General features: G+C 43.8%; 1 protein-coding gene across 2 annotated transcripts; it reads right to left on the bottom strand.

Moving 5' to 3' along the window:
• Positions 1-25: 25 nt before the first annotated feature.
• LOC139573525 (E3 ubiquitin-protein ligase rnf146-like) lies at positions 26-4883 on the bottom strand. Of its 2 annotated transcripts, none has more exons than XM_071397045.1 (3): positions 4580-4883; positions 3287-3349; positions 26-3115 (listed from the first exon to the last, which is right to left on the bottom strand). In XM_071397045.1, exon 3 carries the CDS (start codon positions 3101-3103, stop codon positions 2039-2041), a length of 1065 nt encoding a protein of 354 aa, XP_071253146.1. In that variant the 5' UTR covers positions 3104-3115; positions 3287-3349; positions 4580-4883; the 3' UTR covers positions 26-2038. The 2 variants fall into 2 exon arrangements, with proteins under 2 accessions (XP_071253146.1, XP_071253147.1); XM_071397046.1 differs by lacking the exon at positions 4580-4883 and adding an exon at positions 4317-4449.
• Positions 4884-17527: the final 12644 nt, after the last annotated feature.

Genomic DNA, 17527 nt, shown 5'->3' with positions numbered 1-17527 from the left:
ACAAAAACAATACTTCCAATCAACATTTTGGGTTGATGAATACACACATTTTATTTAAAATTACATACCATGTAAAAGATTACAAACCAAAAATCGTTACAGAAAGTAAAGGTTATTATAATGATAGTAAAATTGAGCTCAACAGATGACAATGACAGTCAGCTGGTAAGAAATATAAAAACAATAACATTTAAAACTTCAAATGTTTTGCAGGAGACAGCCAGCAAGCCACCTATCAACCGTTGCTCTTCTCTTACCGTCTTAGTAATCACACAATAGAATTTACAACCATAGGAAAACAAAGAAAAAACAAACAGTTAAACTAAAATCAAAAACATTAGTCCTCCTCTTCACCAGTAGTGTTTAACTTCACTAGGGTAGGGGGCAGCATTCGGAATTTTGGATGAAATGCATGCCCAAATTAAACTGCCTGCTTCTCGGGCCCAGAAGATATGATATGCATATAACTGGTAGATTTGGATAGAAAACACTCTAAAGTTTCCAAAACTGTTAAAATAGTGTCTGTGAGTATAACATAACTGATTTGGCAGGCGAAAACCTGAGAAAAAAAATACTTCCTGAATGGATTTGTTGTTGATTTTGTAGTTTTCTATTCAATGCCATTACAGTATCCATTGATTTAGGACTCAAATTGCAGTTTCTATGCCTTCCACTTATGCCTTCCACTAGATGTCAACAGTCTTTAGAAATAGTTTCAGGCTTGTATTCTGAAAAATGAAGAAGTAAGAGCAGTCTGAATGAGTGGACCCTAAAGTGTCAACAAGAAACCGAGAGAGTGCGTTTCTTGTTTACCTTTTAAATTGACGACGTTATTGTCCGGTTGAAATATTATCGATTATTTAGGCTAAAAACAACCTGAGGTTTGAATGTAAACATCGTTTGACATGTTTCTATGAACTTTACGGATACAATTTGGATTTTTTTGTCTTCCTGTTTTGACTGCGTTTGAGCCTGTGGATTACTGAAGAAAACGCACAAACAAAACGGAGGTTTTTGGATATAAAGAGACTTTATCGAACAAAAGGAACATTTATTGAGTAAATGAATGTCTGCTGAGTGCAACCATATGAAGATCATCAAAGGTAAGGGATTAATTTTAGCTCTATTTCTGACATGTGTAACTGTTCTACTTGGCTGGCTACTGTTTGTAATGATTTGTCTAGTGGGCTATGTTCTCAAATAATCGTAAGGTATGCTTTCGCCGTAAAGCATTTTTAAAATCTGACACCGTGGTTGGATTCACAAGAAGTTAATCTTTAAACCTATGTAAAATATGTTTTGTTTTCTGAATTTTTATAATGAGTATTTTTGTATTTGAATTTGGCGCCCAGCAGTTTCACTGGCTGTTGAAGAGGTGTGACGCTACCGTCTCACGTGCCCAAGAGAGGTTAATTAAGAATCTAACCCCTCTCTTAAAACACATGCACACGTTATGAAACAGACTAGCATTTCAGATTAATAAATCAGCAACTGAACATGCTTCGCTTTTGAAACACAAATGAAAATGGTGTCTACTGACCTTTTTGATCAGAGGTCATGGAGCATGGTGTTAATCACTTTGGAGCAGCCTAGAACTCAACACACCAAGCTGCTGCAGAGAGAGGAAAACACAACCACTGATCTGATCAAAACAACTGTTGATTAGCTGATAAGAGGCTGCTACCTGATTCAGTTAAATGCATGTCTCTGAAAATAATAAGTCTCCATCTTTCAACACGGCTGCATCACATACTGTCTGCAGGCATGAGGACGTTCAAACATCCCAACAACTTACACGAAACAACAATTCAACGCTCAACTAACAAGTTGTATGGGGAAAGACTGCTCCTAAGGCCCACCAGTAAATTTTGACTATAACTAATTTTCAGGGGGTCATTTTCATCTTTAAAGTCTAATATAATGGGAGTGTCTCCTTGCCTCGAGACAGTTGTATGCAGTGGTTGGTTTTAATCTGTTTCAGAGTCCTATGTTAGCTAAGAATGTTAGCTACAGTGCAGAGGTTCATGATGAGTTGAGCTCACACTTCAGTACACTGGCCATCAGGCCTTCGCGACCTCACACTGCTGCTGGAGGCCTCAGCCCCAGGGGGGGACCTGTCCTCTGGGCTCTCCCCCAAACGCAGTCTCTGCTCCCGGGGCTCCACTGCCTCCCCATCCCCTTCCTCCTCCTCATCGTCGCTCCAGTCCCCAGACCCATCCACAGAGGTGTTAGGACCAGATGACATGGAGGGTGTGGCGGTGGCCTCCTCTTCCCCCTCCTCTCCCTCCCCGACCTCAGCCCTCTCCGGCGCATCTGTGGGGCTGATGTGGAGCAGGGCCAGGGTGTCTTCCAGGGAGGGGCTGGTGGGGCTGCCAGGCTGGCCCCCCAGAGAGGTGGGAGGCCTGGCAGGAGCAGACAGGACTGTGAAAGCAGCTGGAGCTGCTGCAGCCTGCTGCAGTGAGGATGCTGAAGTATCAGCCCCGTCTGCAGAGTTCCCTCTCCCTGCCGCAGCGGACCCCTGCGTGCCGCCCTCAGTGTCCAGACGGAGGCCCGCCACCCCTTTCTTGGGAATGTCCACAATGTCCCGTTTTATCTTGCGGCGGCGGCCGTGCTCATTGCGCCGGTACTGCACCATGTTCTCCAGGTCGGCCACGTACAGGAACCCGGCTATCAGCATCTCAGCTGTCTTCTTGCCCTTGGAGAAAGCGTCTTCCAGCTCACGGCTGGTCCTCTCGTCATACTGCCACCAGCCGTTTCTCCCCTCATAGTACCAGGCGTTGTCCCCTGCGGCAGCCCGCCCTCCGGTCTTAAGCTCTTCGGGGGACAGCAGAGTGGGGTGCTCCAGGAAGTCCTCGGGAACCTCCTGTCTACAGAGAGCACAGCGCTTGCTCTGCCAGGACGCCCCTTTCACACACAGGAAACAGAAGACGTGGCGGCAGGGTAGCTGGACAGGGTGGACACAGCTCTGCAGGCAGATGGCACACTCTGGGACAGCCAGGGCAGGTGATGAGCCACTGGAACCAGAGCAGGCAGAATCACCACTCCCCTTCTTACTGGATGGGAGCGAGCTCACAGAGTGGTCAACCTCACCGCAGCTAGCCATCCTTAGGAAGTACTTTGGGTGGGGTGGGGGCAAAGAAAAGAGACCATTATTGACACAAAAGGATGTTAATGCGAACTACTAGCATCATAGTTGCCAAATTAAATCAACCAATACACTGAACAAGTTAAAGCAGTTTATTTAGCTACACACAGGACAGGCAGAGATTCTGTAGGAGCTACTTACTGTAATATCTGCTAATGTTGCCGCTGTAGCATTAGGCTTATTGGTGGTTGTTCAAATGTCTCACTGCCAAAAGGAAACAAAGGTTATAGCACAGATTTTATGTTTTTTTAATTGATAGATGAACTTCCGATTCCGGGAAACACAGTAAACAATACGGGAATGATGATATCAATAGTCGATTGTTTTTGGATAATTGAAACACTATTTTCAACTAAATCATGAAAAGAAGACCGGAACAGGGTCCCGATACCCTAGCTAGTTGACAATGACATGGGGCAAGCTTAGCTAGCTAAAATAAAAAATCTGGGTATATGCTCCTAAAAACCAATGAGGAGATGGGAGAGGCAGGACTTGAGCATCATAAATATAACCAATTATTCTATTTTAGCACCTGGCCATGCAGACCTGCGCGAGCAGTGTGAATGCAATGATTTAATAATATGTATGTCTACATTTATTTTGCAACGCTCACGCACGCAACGCGAGCAGTGTGGTCAGTATGTGAGCTAGCTAACTGACAACACCTGTATCGCGATACTCGTTAGTATCGTGGCAACGAAACAAAACAACTTTCACTTATTTTGGAAAACAGCCCTAATGTTGAAAACAAAACATTATGTTGTCATCCAGTGACACATTTATTTATTATCCAGTGTAATATTTATTTTCTAAGCTACAGCTAACTATTTTACATACAGCTGGTTAGTAAAGGACCAAAGAGTTGAGTTTACTTCATGTTAATTTTCACATAGGAAAAATATCGTGATACAGTCCAACCAAAAACGAAGATAGCTAGCGAACAGTAGGTGTTTTGTTCTTCGAGGTTAAGCCATCGTCAGCAAGGTAGCTAGCTAACGTTGGCTAATCTCTGAGCTAGCAAACTCGACAGCATTCTCCCTTTACATAACATTAACGTAGCTAGCTACGGCCATAATATTTTTATATATTCGGTGTTGTTATTCGCATTGAAACGGCGACAAACTGAAGGTTGGCTAGTCTGCTAACTTTGATTTGAACTAACGTTACCCACCTCCAGGAGGAATCAAAACAATGAGACCTGTTGTATCCAAGTTTCTAGGAGTGACAACATAGCTAGCTAACGTTAGCCTGCCGTCTCAGTAGAGAAAGAAAGACAGCGCTAGTCACTTCTCTCTCTTAACCGATACTGTCATTTCGCATGTTAGATTTATCGGTCATTGTGTACCTCTTGTATTGTTAAATATTACATTGATTATAAATCATACACATGTAACTAAATTAGCTGCATAGCGAGAAATGTTATGTTAAACTCACCCGTCTGTTTTCCTCCTTCACAAAAAGAAACGTAGTAAGTTTAGCCTGTTAACGTATGATGACTACGTTTATTGAACGTAATCACGCACATTACAATTTTCTGGAATCAGCGGAGAAGTGCAAAATGAGGTAATTGCAGACCTTAATTCGGGACGTTTCTTAATGTGGGCTTTCCTTGATATCAGAAAACGCCCATTGGTGTGAAACATTGGTCAGTCCACAGATTTGTTTTTATTTTTTTAACCTTTATTTAACTAGGCAGGTCAGTTAATTAAGAACAAATTCTTATCTACAATGACAGCCTACCCCAGCCAAAATGGTGGTCACACCAGATGCTGACTGGTTTTCTGATCCACTCCCCAACTTTTTTTTTAAAGGTATCTGTGAACAACAGATGTAGGTCTGTATTTCCAGTCATGTGAAATCAATAGATTAGGGCCTAATTAATTTATTGATTTCCTTATATGAACTGTAAAGAATCTTTGAAATTGGTGCATCTATATTTTTGTTCATTGTAGTTACACACACAGCACTTTTACCATACAATGTTTTCAACTTGCCAATTTGATACACTTTGACTTACATGATCAGACTGTGCATGTTAATTTATGTATACATTATTATCCAACATGTCCTCACCTGGGATTTGAACTCACAACCTCTTGGTTCATATTATTCTGATTTTCCGGCTATGCGACCATGTCTGTGTCAATTATCATCAATTAATCTGATTGATTTGATTTACTTATTTAAGCAATTTTAGATTTTTCTGTGTCTAATGTTGGTGGTGCTTTTGGCTCCCGAGTGGCGCAGCAAAATAAAATACAGAGCAACACATCACGAAGTGTTTTTAGCGGCAAGAAGCCATTGGTTCAAAGTGTCTTCTTTAGCTCCATGAAGTTGAATGCTCCATATAAATTACATTCAAAAAAGTGAGGATCGATTGACGGATAGAGAGTGAGTGTGGAGGCTTCCATCGTACTGCAATATTTTTTTTGCAGGCGTTAGGCCAGCGAGAAGAATGTGCTTCTGACATCGAGATAAATGAAAAACAGATAAATAATTTAAAAGTAAAATAAAAGGAGATGCAGGAATATTTTCTGACAACAGAGTGGACATATTCAAAGCTATTTAATCCAATAATATAGATACCAGACGGCATTCCCAAACCATGTGTATAAAGGCACCAGGTTCATTAAGGTGGCACAATGTACAGGAAGCATCATTAAAAATGTTCATATGATACAGATTACGAGGAGTTTGATAAATGCTGTGTACAAAATTATAATGGATCCGTTGGTGATCAGGATAACGAGACGATTGTTGAATATTAGACTACTCCCAACTAAAACATTGATCCAAACCTGGAAGGTCTCTATTCCACTGAGTATAGAGAGGAAGTGGTTTATAAGAAGTTGACAGTAAATAAATGATACATTTCGGAAACCCTTTGTTTCGATCTTAAACTCAAAATATTTTGCATAGGATGTAGCGTCAAAGCTGACTGCCAAGGAACACCATGAGCCCTAACGGCAGACCTAAATTGTAGATAAAAGAAAAATTATGAGCCAGATAGTTTTAATCTATCTTTAGGATCTTGGAATGAACAAAGGCCGTCATCCCCTAAAATACAGTCGAATCCGTTAACGACACAGACATGGTGTCGTGCTAGGAAGTTTGGAATGCTGTGAACCAAGAGGTTGTGAGTTCAAATCCCAGGTGAATACTAATTACTGTAGAAATTAACATGCACAATGCAATCATGTATGTCAAATATGTTATTGACACAGACGTGGTGGCGTAGCAGGAAGATTGGTATGCTGTGAATCAAGAGGTTGTGAGTTTGAATACCATTTACTGTTTAAATGAACATGCACAATGTGATCAGCTGTCAGATATATACATGAAAAGCACTGTGCCGGTAGCTATTTCCACAGCCTCTTTCTGCTGGTAAAATAAGACTTTTCTAGTTTACATATGAGACAAAATTGAGAAAACACATTTTAAGTTGACTGAATTTTTGCCAATTTTTTCTCATGTTGAAAAACTAAAAATGAAAAGTTGAGTAAACCAACAAAAAAAAGGGGTGTGGAACCAGTTACTTAACAATATTTAGTTACAGTGTACCCAGCCCTTGAGTTCTCAATTGAATGTATGGACAACAGCTGGATCAATGACTACAATCCCAACACTCTGTTTTAATGTTTAGAAACGTTATTAATCATTCTAGCAATACGGTTTTATAAACCTTTGGAACTTAATTTTCATGTGAGCGAGAAAGATTCTTTCAATTGTATTATTATTAAATACAAAATATACACTTACTGTGAGCAGTTTTGCAAAGTTGCAACTGGCTGTTTTCACACCACCTCCGCTACCACACATCCTCTCACCTTGCGCTCTCATTTCCATTGGTCCATTCTATTCGACATTTCCGACTGGATCGCATGTATTTCTCAAAATACAACTGGGTGCAACTGTCCTAAACTGCGTACAGTAAGTGTATCTTTTGGATATAATAAAATATTTCTCTATTATGTGAAAGTTAAATTCCAAATGTTTCCGAAACTGTATTTGCGTTTAGACAGAGCATTTGTCCAGGGTCGGAGCGTCGGGCCATTCCCCACACAAGGCTAAACGGGACGTACTAATGGCTCAGTGTAATGGAATGGAATTGGAGTCATGAATAAGGGTAAGTAAGATTGTGGTGGGTTTTGTAATATTTGTGTTGTGGAGAAATGACCAGGCAGGAGACGGGAGTACAGTTAGTTTTCGTTTAGTCAAAACCTCTCCTGCTCTACAGTTTTCCGGGCACACTCGTGCGCATGTGCATTTCCTATTAGGTGTAGTAACGTACACTGTCGTAATACATCACTGCTTAGTAACAGCATAGTAACTAATATAAACAGATGTAGATCCCAGATACTACACTCCTCCCCCATAGTGTTTAACTCCCAGAGAACAAGGTAAATATGTTAGGGAACTACTAATGCAATATCTGAACAATGCATTCTTAACATTTTTCAACTACTGGGTTGAAGCAGACTTTTCAGAGCCCAGCACAAATCCAGGGGATTATTCTGCCCCGAAGATGGAGTTTGTGTCCTAATAACTAACCCAGGTAATGTCCTTTTTCTTTCCTTTTATCTAGGACATATTAAAGTGTTTGTTTGTTTTACTGTCTGTTACCTCAAACAGCTCAACTCACAGGTCAAGCTTTTGAGGTGCCTTTCGCTGTCGAATAGGATATCTCCGCTCCTCCTGGGCTTCCGGTGGTGGGCCAGGTTCGGGTGGAAGGTCAGGCTCTGTCTCTCCCGTACGTCCACAGTCAGGAGAATAGTCCTGGGGGTCGTTATTGTTCTCTCGGCGTGTCTCTGCTGGGGCGTTGGACCGTAGCAGATGATCCACATGAACGTTGACCTGGCGATGACCAATTTGGACTTGGTAAGTCAAAGGTCCTTTGCGTTGCAAGATCACACCTGAATTCCACAGGCTCTTGGGGTGTCTGAAATCACGTACCATCACCCTCTCTCCCTCTTTGAATTCTCTGACAGTCTTTGAGTGTCTGTCATGAGCTTTCTTCTTCTGTAGCTGGTGCTTTGCCACAGTGCTTGACAAGTCTGGTTTCAACAATGTCAGGCGGGTACGTGGTTGGCGTCTCAGAAACAGTTCAGCCGGTGTACATTCCGTTACTGTGTGTGGTGTGTTACGGTAAGTAAACAGGAACCGGGGAAGCCTTAGGTGGGTGGGCACAGACTGAACCTCGAGTCTAGTCCAGGCCTTCTTTAAGGTTTGCACGGCTCTCTCCGCTGCTCCGTTTGATGCCGGATGCCGGATGGTAAGGTGGTGACAGGATGTGCCTTACTCCATTGTTCTTGAGAAACATTTCAAAATCGTTTGACGTGAAAGGAGGGCCATTGTCCGATACGAGCTCCTTGACTAGTCCAAAGGATGCGAACAGGTGTCTGAGAAGATTGATGGTCTTCTCAGCTGTGGTCAGTTGAGTAGGGAACACTTCCATCCACTTGGAATGGACATCGACGACAACAAGGAAATGTTGCTTGTCAATCTCGGCGTAATCCACATGGATGCGTTCCCAAGGTGTAGCAGCCCAGGACCATGGATGAAGAGGTGCAGCAGCAGGCTTGTTGCGAACAGCTTCACAAGGTGAGCAGTGGCCTACATGCTGTTGAATGTCCTGATCCAGTCCAGGCCACCACAGATAACTGCGAGCGAGTGCTTTCATTCGAGTGATCCCTGGATGTCCCTCATGCAGGTCAGATAGCAGTCTCCTCTGGAATTTGTGAGGTACCACCACCCTTGATCCCCACAGAACACATCCTTGATCAGTGGATAACTGGTCTTTCTTGTCGATGAATGGACGAAGGTTATCGTCATTTACGAAGTTTGGCCAACCTCCTAATGTTAAGTCCAAGACTTTGGAAAGCACTGGATCTTTCCTTGTTTCCTCTGCTATGTCTGAAGCAGATATGGGCAGTTCGTCAATGAGAGAGATCTGGAAGACTGCTCTATCATCTTCACTGTCGGAGTCACTATTGCATGGTAGTCTTGATAGTGCATCTGCATTTGCGTGATCACTGGATCGTCTGTACTCAATCTCGTAGTCGTAGGCTAACAATATCAGAGCCCAACGTTGCATTCGAAGTGCAGCAAGGGTTGGTATAGCTGATTTTGGTCCAAGGATGGCCAACAGAGGCTTGTGATCTGTCAGCAGTTGGAACTTCCTTCCGTACAGGTATTTGTGAAACTTCTTCACTCCGAATATTATGCTCAGGGCTTCCTTCTCAATTTGAGCATAATTTTTCTCACTTGGTGACAGAGTCCGTGATGCAAATGCAATAGGGTGTTCTTCACCTGACGATAGAACATGTGAGATGACGGCTCCTACTCCGTATGGAGATGCATCACACGCGAGTCTCAGCTTCATCTCTGTGTTGTAGTGGGCAAGCCACTTGCTCTTTAGCAGACGCTGTTTGCAAGTCTTGAATGCTTCTTCGCATTGTGGGGACCAATTCCACTTTGTATCGGCCTGCAGCAGTTGGTGAAGCGGATGCAACAATGTGGACAAGTTTGCCACAAACTTTCCGTAATAGTTCAGGAGCCCCAAAAATGACCTCAGCTCTGAGATATTTGTGGGTGCTGGTGCGTTTACAATTGCTTCCACCTTGCTGTTGGTTGGGTGCAGGCCTTGTGCATCAATCTTGTATCCGAGATACTCCACTGAGTCCTGGAGGAACTCACACTTGCTGCGTTTCATTCTCACTCCGTATTTCTCCAGTCTTGACATCACTTTGTCCAGCACTACAAGGTGCTCTCCAATGGTTGGTGCTGACACGAGGATGTCGTCCATGAAGCACACAACGTTGTCTATACCGTCCAAGATCTGATCCATTGTGTGTTGGAATATCGCTGGAGCTGTCGAGATTCCATAGGCCAAGCGATTGAATCTGAATAGCCCCTTGTGTGTATTGATGGTCAGATACTGTTCTGACTCCGGATCCAGCTTCAGTTGCTGATAAGCGAATGCCAGGTCCAGCTTACTGAAAACCTTCCCACCAGCTAGAGTGGCAAACAGATCTTCAGCGTTTGGTAGTGGATATTCCTCTGGTAGTATGCAGCGATTTACTGTGACCTTGTAGTCACCGCACATTCTGACGGTCTTGTCTTTCTTTGGGACTACAACAATCGGAGCGGCCCAGTCGCTCCTCGCTACTTTCGTGATTATGTTATTCTTCTGTAGGCGGTCCAGTTCCTTCTCTACTGCTTCCTTAAGAGCATAGGGAACTGGACGTGGTTTGTGAAAGATAGGCTTGGTTCCTTCTTGCACTCTGACTTTTGCTGTGAAGTCTTGTATTTCGCCGTAGCCATCTTTGAAAAGTTCTTTGTGCTTCTCCAGCATGTTAGTGAGTGTAGCTTGACTCACTGGTTTGTCCTTTCTCAGACTGAAGATTTCTCCCCAGTTCAACTTGATCTTTTGTAGCCAGTTTCTGCCTAGCAAGGCTGATTTTTCTCCTTTAACAATGACAAGCGGTAGCGTCCACTCCTTCCCCTCATACCGTACTGGTACCTGGATCTGCCCTAACACAGGAGAAATGACCAGGCAGGAGACGGGAGTACAGTTAGTTTTCGTTTAGTCAAAACCTCTCCTGCTCTACAGTTTTCCGGGCACACTCGTGCGCATGTGCATTTCCTATTAGGTGTTGTAACGTACACTGTCGTAATACATCACTGCTTAGTAACAGCATAGTAACTAATATAAACAGATGTAGATCCCAGATACTACAGGTTTGATTCAGCATTTCACTGACAGTTCTTTGATTGTCTATGACCATCTATTTAATGCAATTTATGTGAAGGCCTATATAAACGTACACACAACTGTGTTTAGGATGGATATATCTTCAAAAGACTTGCAAAAACTAAGCAACAGTGAATCTGAAATTAGAAAGGCAGGTCCCCGGAGAGTGTTTATTGATTAGTTGGCGCGATTTCATGCCAGCGTGTCGCGACAATATTTTGGTTATCTCCGATTGTTCTAGTTTCATATGGGAGTAAAGATGTTTGATGTTTTTTAGATTTGTATCACAAACAATTTTGGTGGGGATGAAAGTGGCCAATTCGTCCCTTTAGACCTATAGATGTCAAATCAAATCAAATCAAGTTTATTTTATATAGCCCTTCGTACATCAGCTAATATCTCGAAGTGATGTACAGAAACCCAGCCTAAAACCCCAAACAGCAAGCAATGCAGGTGTAGAAGCACGGTGGCTAGGAAAAACTCCCTAGAAAGGCCAAAACCTAGGAAGAAACCTAGAGAGGAACCAGGCTATGAGGGGTGGCCAGTCCTCTTCTGGCTGTGCCGGGTGGAGATTATAACAGAACATGGCCAAGATGTTCAAAATGTTCATAAATGACAAGCATGGTCAAATAATAATCAGGAATAAATGTCAGTTGGCTTTTCATAGCCGATCATTAAGAGTTGAAAACAGCAGGTCTGGGACAGGTAGGGGTTCCATAACCGCAAGCAGAACAGTTGAAACTGGAATAGCAGCAAGGCCAGGTGGACTGGGGACAGCAAGGAGTCATCATGCCCGGTAGTCCTGACGTATGGTCCTAGGGCTCAGGTCCTCCGAGAGAGAGAAAGAAAGAGAGAAGGAGAGAATTAGAGAGAGCCAAGATGTTCAAAATGTTCATAAATGACAAGCATGGTCAAATAATAATCAGGAATAAATGTCAGTTGGCTTTTCATAGCCGATCATTAAGAGTTGAAAACAGCAGGTCTGGGACAGGTAGGGGTTCCATAACCGCAGGCAGAACAGTTGAAACTGGAATAGCAGCAAGGCCAGGTGGACTGGGGACAGCAAGGAGTCATCATGCCCGGTAGTCCTGACGTATGGTCCTAGGGCTCAGGTCCTCCGAGAGAGAGAAAGAAAGAGAGAAGGAGAGAATTAGAGAGAGCCAAGATGTTCAAAATGTTCATAAATGACAAGCATGGTCAAATAATAATCAGGAATAAATGTCAGTTGGCTTTTCATAGCCGATCATTAAGAGTTGAAAACAGCAGGTCTGGGACAGGTAGGGGTTCCATAACCGCAGGCAGAACAGTTGAAACTGGAATAGCAGCACGGCCAGCTGGACTGGGGACAGCAAGGAGTCATCATGCCCGGTAGTCCTGACGTATGGTCCTAGGGCTCAGGTCCTCCGAGAGAGAGAAAGAAAGAGAGAAGGAGAGAATTAGAGAGAGCCAAGATTTTCAAAATGTTCATAAATGACAAGCATGGTCAAATAATAATCAGGAATAAATGTCAGTTGGCTTTTCATAGCCGATCATTAAGAGTTGAAAGCAGCAGGTCTGGGACAGGTAGGGGTTCCATAACCACAGGCAGAACAGTTGAAACTGGAACAGCAGCAAGGCCAGGTGGACTGGGGACAGCAAGGAGTCATCATGCCCGGTAGTCCTGACGTATGGTCCTAGGGCTCAGGTTCTCCGAGAGAGAGAAAGAAAGAGAGAAGGAGAGAATTAGAGAGAGCATACTTAAATTCACACAGGACACTGGATAAGACAGGAGAAGTACTCCAGATATAACCAACTGACCCTAGCCCCCCGACACATAAACTACTGCAGCATAAATACTGGAGGCTGAGACAGGAGGGGTCAGGAGACACTGTGGCCCCATCCGATGATACCCCCGGACAGGGCCAAACAGGAAGGATATAACCCCACCCACTTCGCCAAAGCACAGCCCCCGCACCACTAGAGGGATATCTTCAACCACCAACTTACAATCCTGAGACAAGGCCGAGTATAGCCCACAAAGATCTCCACCACGGCACAAACCAAGGGGGGCGCCAACCCAGACAGGAAGATCACGTCAGTAACTCAACCCACTCAAGTGACGCACCCCTCCTAGGGACGGCATGAAAGAGCACCAGTAAGCCAGTGACTCAGCCCCTGTAATAGGGTTAGAGGCAGAGAATCCCAGTGGAGAGAGGGGAACCGGCCAGGCAGAGACAGCAAGGGCGGTTCGTTGCTCCAGAGCCTTTCCGTTCACCTTCACACTCCTGGGCCAGACTACACTCAATCATATGACCTACTGAAGAGATAAGTCTTCAGTAAAGACTTAAAGGTTGAGACAGAGTCTGCGTCTCTCACATGGGTAGGCAGACCGTTCCATAAAAATGGAGATCTATAGGAGAAAGCCCTGCCTCCAGCTGTTTGCTTAGAAATTCTAGGGACAATTAGGAGGCCTGCGTCTTGTGACCGTAGCGTACGTGTAGGTATGTACGGCAGGACCAACTCGGAAAGATAGGTAGGAGCAAGCCCATGTAACGCTTTATAGGTTAACAGTAAAACCTTGAAATCAGCCCTTGCCTTAACAGGAAGCCAGTGTAGGGAAGCTAGCACTGGAGTAATATGATCAAATTTCTTGGTTCTAGTCAGGATTCTAGCAGCCGTATTTAGCACTAACTGAAGTTTATTTAGTGCTTTATCCGGGTAGCCGGAAAGTAGAGCATTGCAGTAGTCTAACCTAGAAGTAACAAATGCAAGGATACATTTTTCTGCATCATTTTTGGACAGAAAATTTCTGATTTTTGCAATGTTACGTAGATGGAAAAAAGCTGTCCTTGAAACAGTCTTGATATGTTCGTCAAAAGAGAGATCAGGGTCAAGAGTAACGCCGAGGTCCTTCACAGTTTTATTTGAGACGACTTTACAACCATCAAGATTAATTGTCAGATTTAACAGAAGATCTCTTTGTTTCTTGGGTCCTAGAACAAGCATCTCTGTTTTGTCCGAGTTTAAAAGTAGAAAGTTTTCAGCCATCCACTTCCTTATGTCTGAAACACAGGCTTCTAGCGAGGGCAATTTTGGGGCTTCACCATGTTTCATTGAAATGTACAGCTGTGTGTCATCCGCATAGCAGTGAAAGTTAACATGATGTTTTCGAATAACATCCCCAAGAGGTAAAATATATAGTGAAAACAATAGTGGTCCTAAAACGGAACCTTGAGGAACACCGAAATGTACAGTTGATTTGTCAGAGCACAAACCATTCACAGAGACAAACTGATATCTTTCCGACAGATAAGATCTAAACCAGGCCAGAACTTGTCCGTGTAGACCAATTTGGGTTTCCAGTCTCTCCAAAAGAATGTGGTGATCGATGGTGTCAAAGGCAGCACTAAGGTCTAGTAGCACGAGGACAGATGCAGAGCCTCGGTCTGACGCCATTAAAAGGTCATTTACCACCTTCACAAGTGCAGTCTCAGTGCTATGATGGGGTCTAAAACCAGACTGAAGCATTTCGTATACATTTTTTCTCTTCAGGAAGGCAGTGAGTTGCTGCGCAACAGCTTTTTCTAAAATTTTTGAGAGGAATGGAAGATTCGATATAGGCCGATAGTTTTTTATATTTTCCGGGTCAAGGTTTGGATTTTTCAAGAGAGGCTTTATTACTGCCACCTTTAGTGAGTTTGGTACACATCCGGTGGATAGAGAGCCGTTTATTATGTTCAACATAGGAGGGCCAAGCACATGAAGCAGCTCTTTCAGTAGTTTAGTTGGAATAGGATCCAGTATGCAGCTTGAAGGTTTAGAGGCCATGATTATTTTCATCATTGTGTCAAGAGATATAGTACTAAAACACTTAAGTGTCTCTCCCGATCCCAGGCCCTGGCAGAGCTGTGCAGATCCAGGACAGCTAAGCCCTGGAGGAATACGCAGATTTAAAGAGGAGTCCGTAATTTGCTTTCTAATGATCATGATCTTTTCCTCAAAGAAGTTCATGAATTTATTACTGCTGAAGTGAAAGCCATCCTCTCTTGGGGAATGCTGCTTTTTAGTTAGCTTTGCAACAGTATCAAAAAGAAATTTTGGATTGTTCTTGTTTTCCTCAATTAAGTTGGAAAAGTAGGATGATCGAGCAGCAGTGAGGGCTCTTCGATACTGCACGGTACTGTCTTTCCAAGCTAGTCGGAAGACTTCCAGTTTGGTGTGGCGCCAATTCCGTTCCAATTTTCTGGAAGCTTGCTTCAGAGCTCGGGTATTTTCTGTATACCAGGGAGCTAGTTTCTTATGACAAATGTTTTTCATTTTTAGGGGTGATTTTTGTCCTCTGACGTCCTTGGGTAGGCAGAAGGAGTCTGGAAGGGCATCAAGGAATTTTTGTGTTGTCTGAGAATTTATAGCACGACTTTTGATGCTCCTTGGTTGGGGTCTGAGCAGATTATTTGTTGCGATTGCAAACGTAATAAAATGGTGGTCCGATAGTCCAGGATTATGAGGAAAAACATTAAGATCTACAACATTTATTCCATGGGACAAAACTAGGTCCAGAGTATGACTGTGGCAGTGAGTAGGTCCAGAGACATGTTGGACAAAACCCACTGAGTCGATGATGGCTCCGAAAGCCTTTTGGAGTGGGTCTGTGGACTTCTCCATATGAATATTAAAATCACCAAAAATTAGAATATGATCTGCTATGACTACAAGGTCCGATAGGAATTCAGGGAACTCAGAGAGGAACGCTGTATATGGCCCAGGAGGCCTGTAAACAGTAGCTGTGATTGAGTAGGCTGCATAGATTTCATGACTAGAAGCTCAAAAGACGAAAACGTCATTTTTTTTTTTGTAAATTGAAATTTGCTATCGTAAATGTTAGCAACACCTCCGCCTTTGCGGGATGCACGGGGGATATGGTCACTAGTGTAACCAGGAGGTGAGGCCTCATTTAACACAGTAAATTCATCAGGCTTAAGCCATGTTTCAGTCAGGCCAATCACATCAAGATTATGATCAGTGATTAGTTCATTGACTATAACTGCCTTTGAAGTGAGGGATCTAACATTAAGTAACCCTATTTTGAGATGTGAGGTATCACGATCTCTTTCAATAATGGCAGGAATGGAGGAGGTCTTTATCCTAATGAGGTCGCTAAGGCGAACACCGCCATGTTTAGTTTTGCCCAACCTAGGTCGAGGCACAGACACAGTCTCAATGGGGATGGCTGAGCTGACTACACTGACTATGCTAGTGGCAGACTCCACTAAGCTGGCAGGTTGGCTAACAGCCTGCTGCCTGGCCTGCACCCTATTTCATTGTGGAGCTAGAGGAGTTAGAGCCCTGTCTATGTTGGTAGATAAGATGAGAGCACCCCTCCAGCTAGGATGGAGTCCGTCACTCCTCAGCAGGTCAGGCTTGGGCGTTTGTGGGTGAGTCCCAGAAAGAGGGCCAATTATCTACAAATTCTATCTTTTGGGAGGGGCAGAAAACAGTTTTCAACCAGCGATTGAGTTGTGAGACTCTGCTGTAGAGCTCGTCACTCCCCCTAACTGGGAGGGGGCCAGAGACAATTACTCGATGCCGACACATCTTTCTAGCTGATTTACACGCTGAAGCTATGTTGCGCTTGGTGACCTCTGACTGTTTTATCCTAACATCGTTGGTGCCGACGTGGATAACAATATCTCTATACTCTCTACACTCGCCAGTTTTAGCTTTAGCCAGCACCATCTTCAGATTAGCCTTAACGTCGGTAGCCCTGCCCCCTGGTAAACAGTGTATGATCGCTGGGTGATTCGTTTTAAGTCTAATACTGCGGGTAATGGAGTCGCCAATGACTAGGGTTTTCAATTTGTCAGAGCTAATGGTGGGAGCCTTCGGCGTCTCAGACCCCGTAACGGGAGGAGTAGAGACAAGAGAAGACTCGGCCTCAGACTCCGACTCGCTACTTAATGGGGAAAACCGGTTGAAAGTTTCTGTCGGCTGAATGAGCATTCCTACAGCATTTCCCTCCAGTAGCCATGAGAAAGTTGTCCGGCTGCGGGGACTGTGCGGGGGGTTTATACTGTAATGAAACAGGCAGGGAGCAGGTCTCGAACCCTCGACCTCCTAGCCCGAGGTCCGGCGCGCTATCGACTGTGCCGCAAAAGCATGCTCAAGCGGCAGAGTCGATTTCCGCGCTTATAAACCCAGGGTCGTTACAATACTAACGTTACTATCTGTACTTACTGGTGGCACAGACGCTGTTTCATCCTTTCCTACACTGAAATTACCCTTGCCTAACGATTGCGTCTGAAGCTGGGCTTGCAGCACAGCTATCCTCGCCATAAGGCGATCGTTCTCCTGTATATTATGAGTACAGCGACTGCAATTAGAAGACATCACGTTAATGTTACTACTTAGCTTCGGCTGTTGAAAGTGCTGACGAACCATGTCCAGATAGAGCGTCCGGAGTGAAAAAGTTGAATGAGGGAAAAAAGTTGTGATGGAAAAACAAAAAATATAAACGGTAATTAAAAAGAAAAAAAAACGTAAAGTTGTCAGCTAGCAAAGTAAGGTTGGCAACAAAACGCCTAAAATAAAAAAGTGAGAATTGCCAGAACAATCTGAGATACCAAAAATATTGCCCAAAGATAACAAATGAA

The sequence above is a fragment of the Salvelinus alpinus genome, chromosome 4 (genome assembly GCF_045679555.1).
Source record: "Salvelinus alpinus chromosome 4, SLU_Salpinus.1, whole genome shotgun sequence".
Classification (NCBI taxonomy): Eukaryota; Metazoa; Chordata; class Actinopteri; order Salmoniformes; family Salmonidae; genus Salvelinus; species Salvelinus alpinus.
The sequence above is the reverse complement of the archived record's forward strand: the minus strand, read 5'-3'. Positions and strand labels throughout refer to the sequence as shown.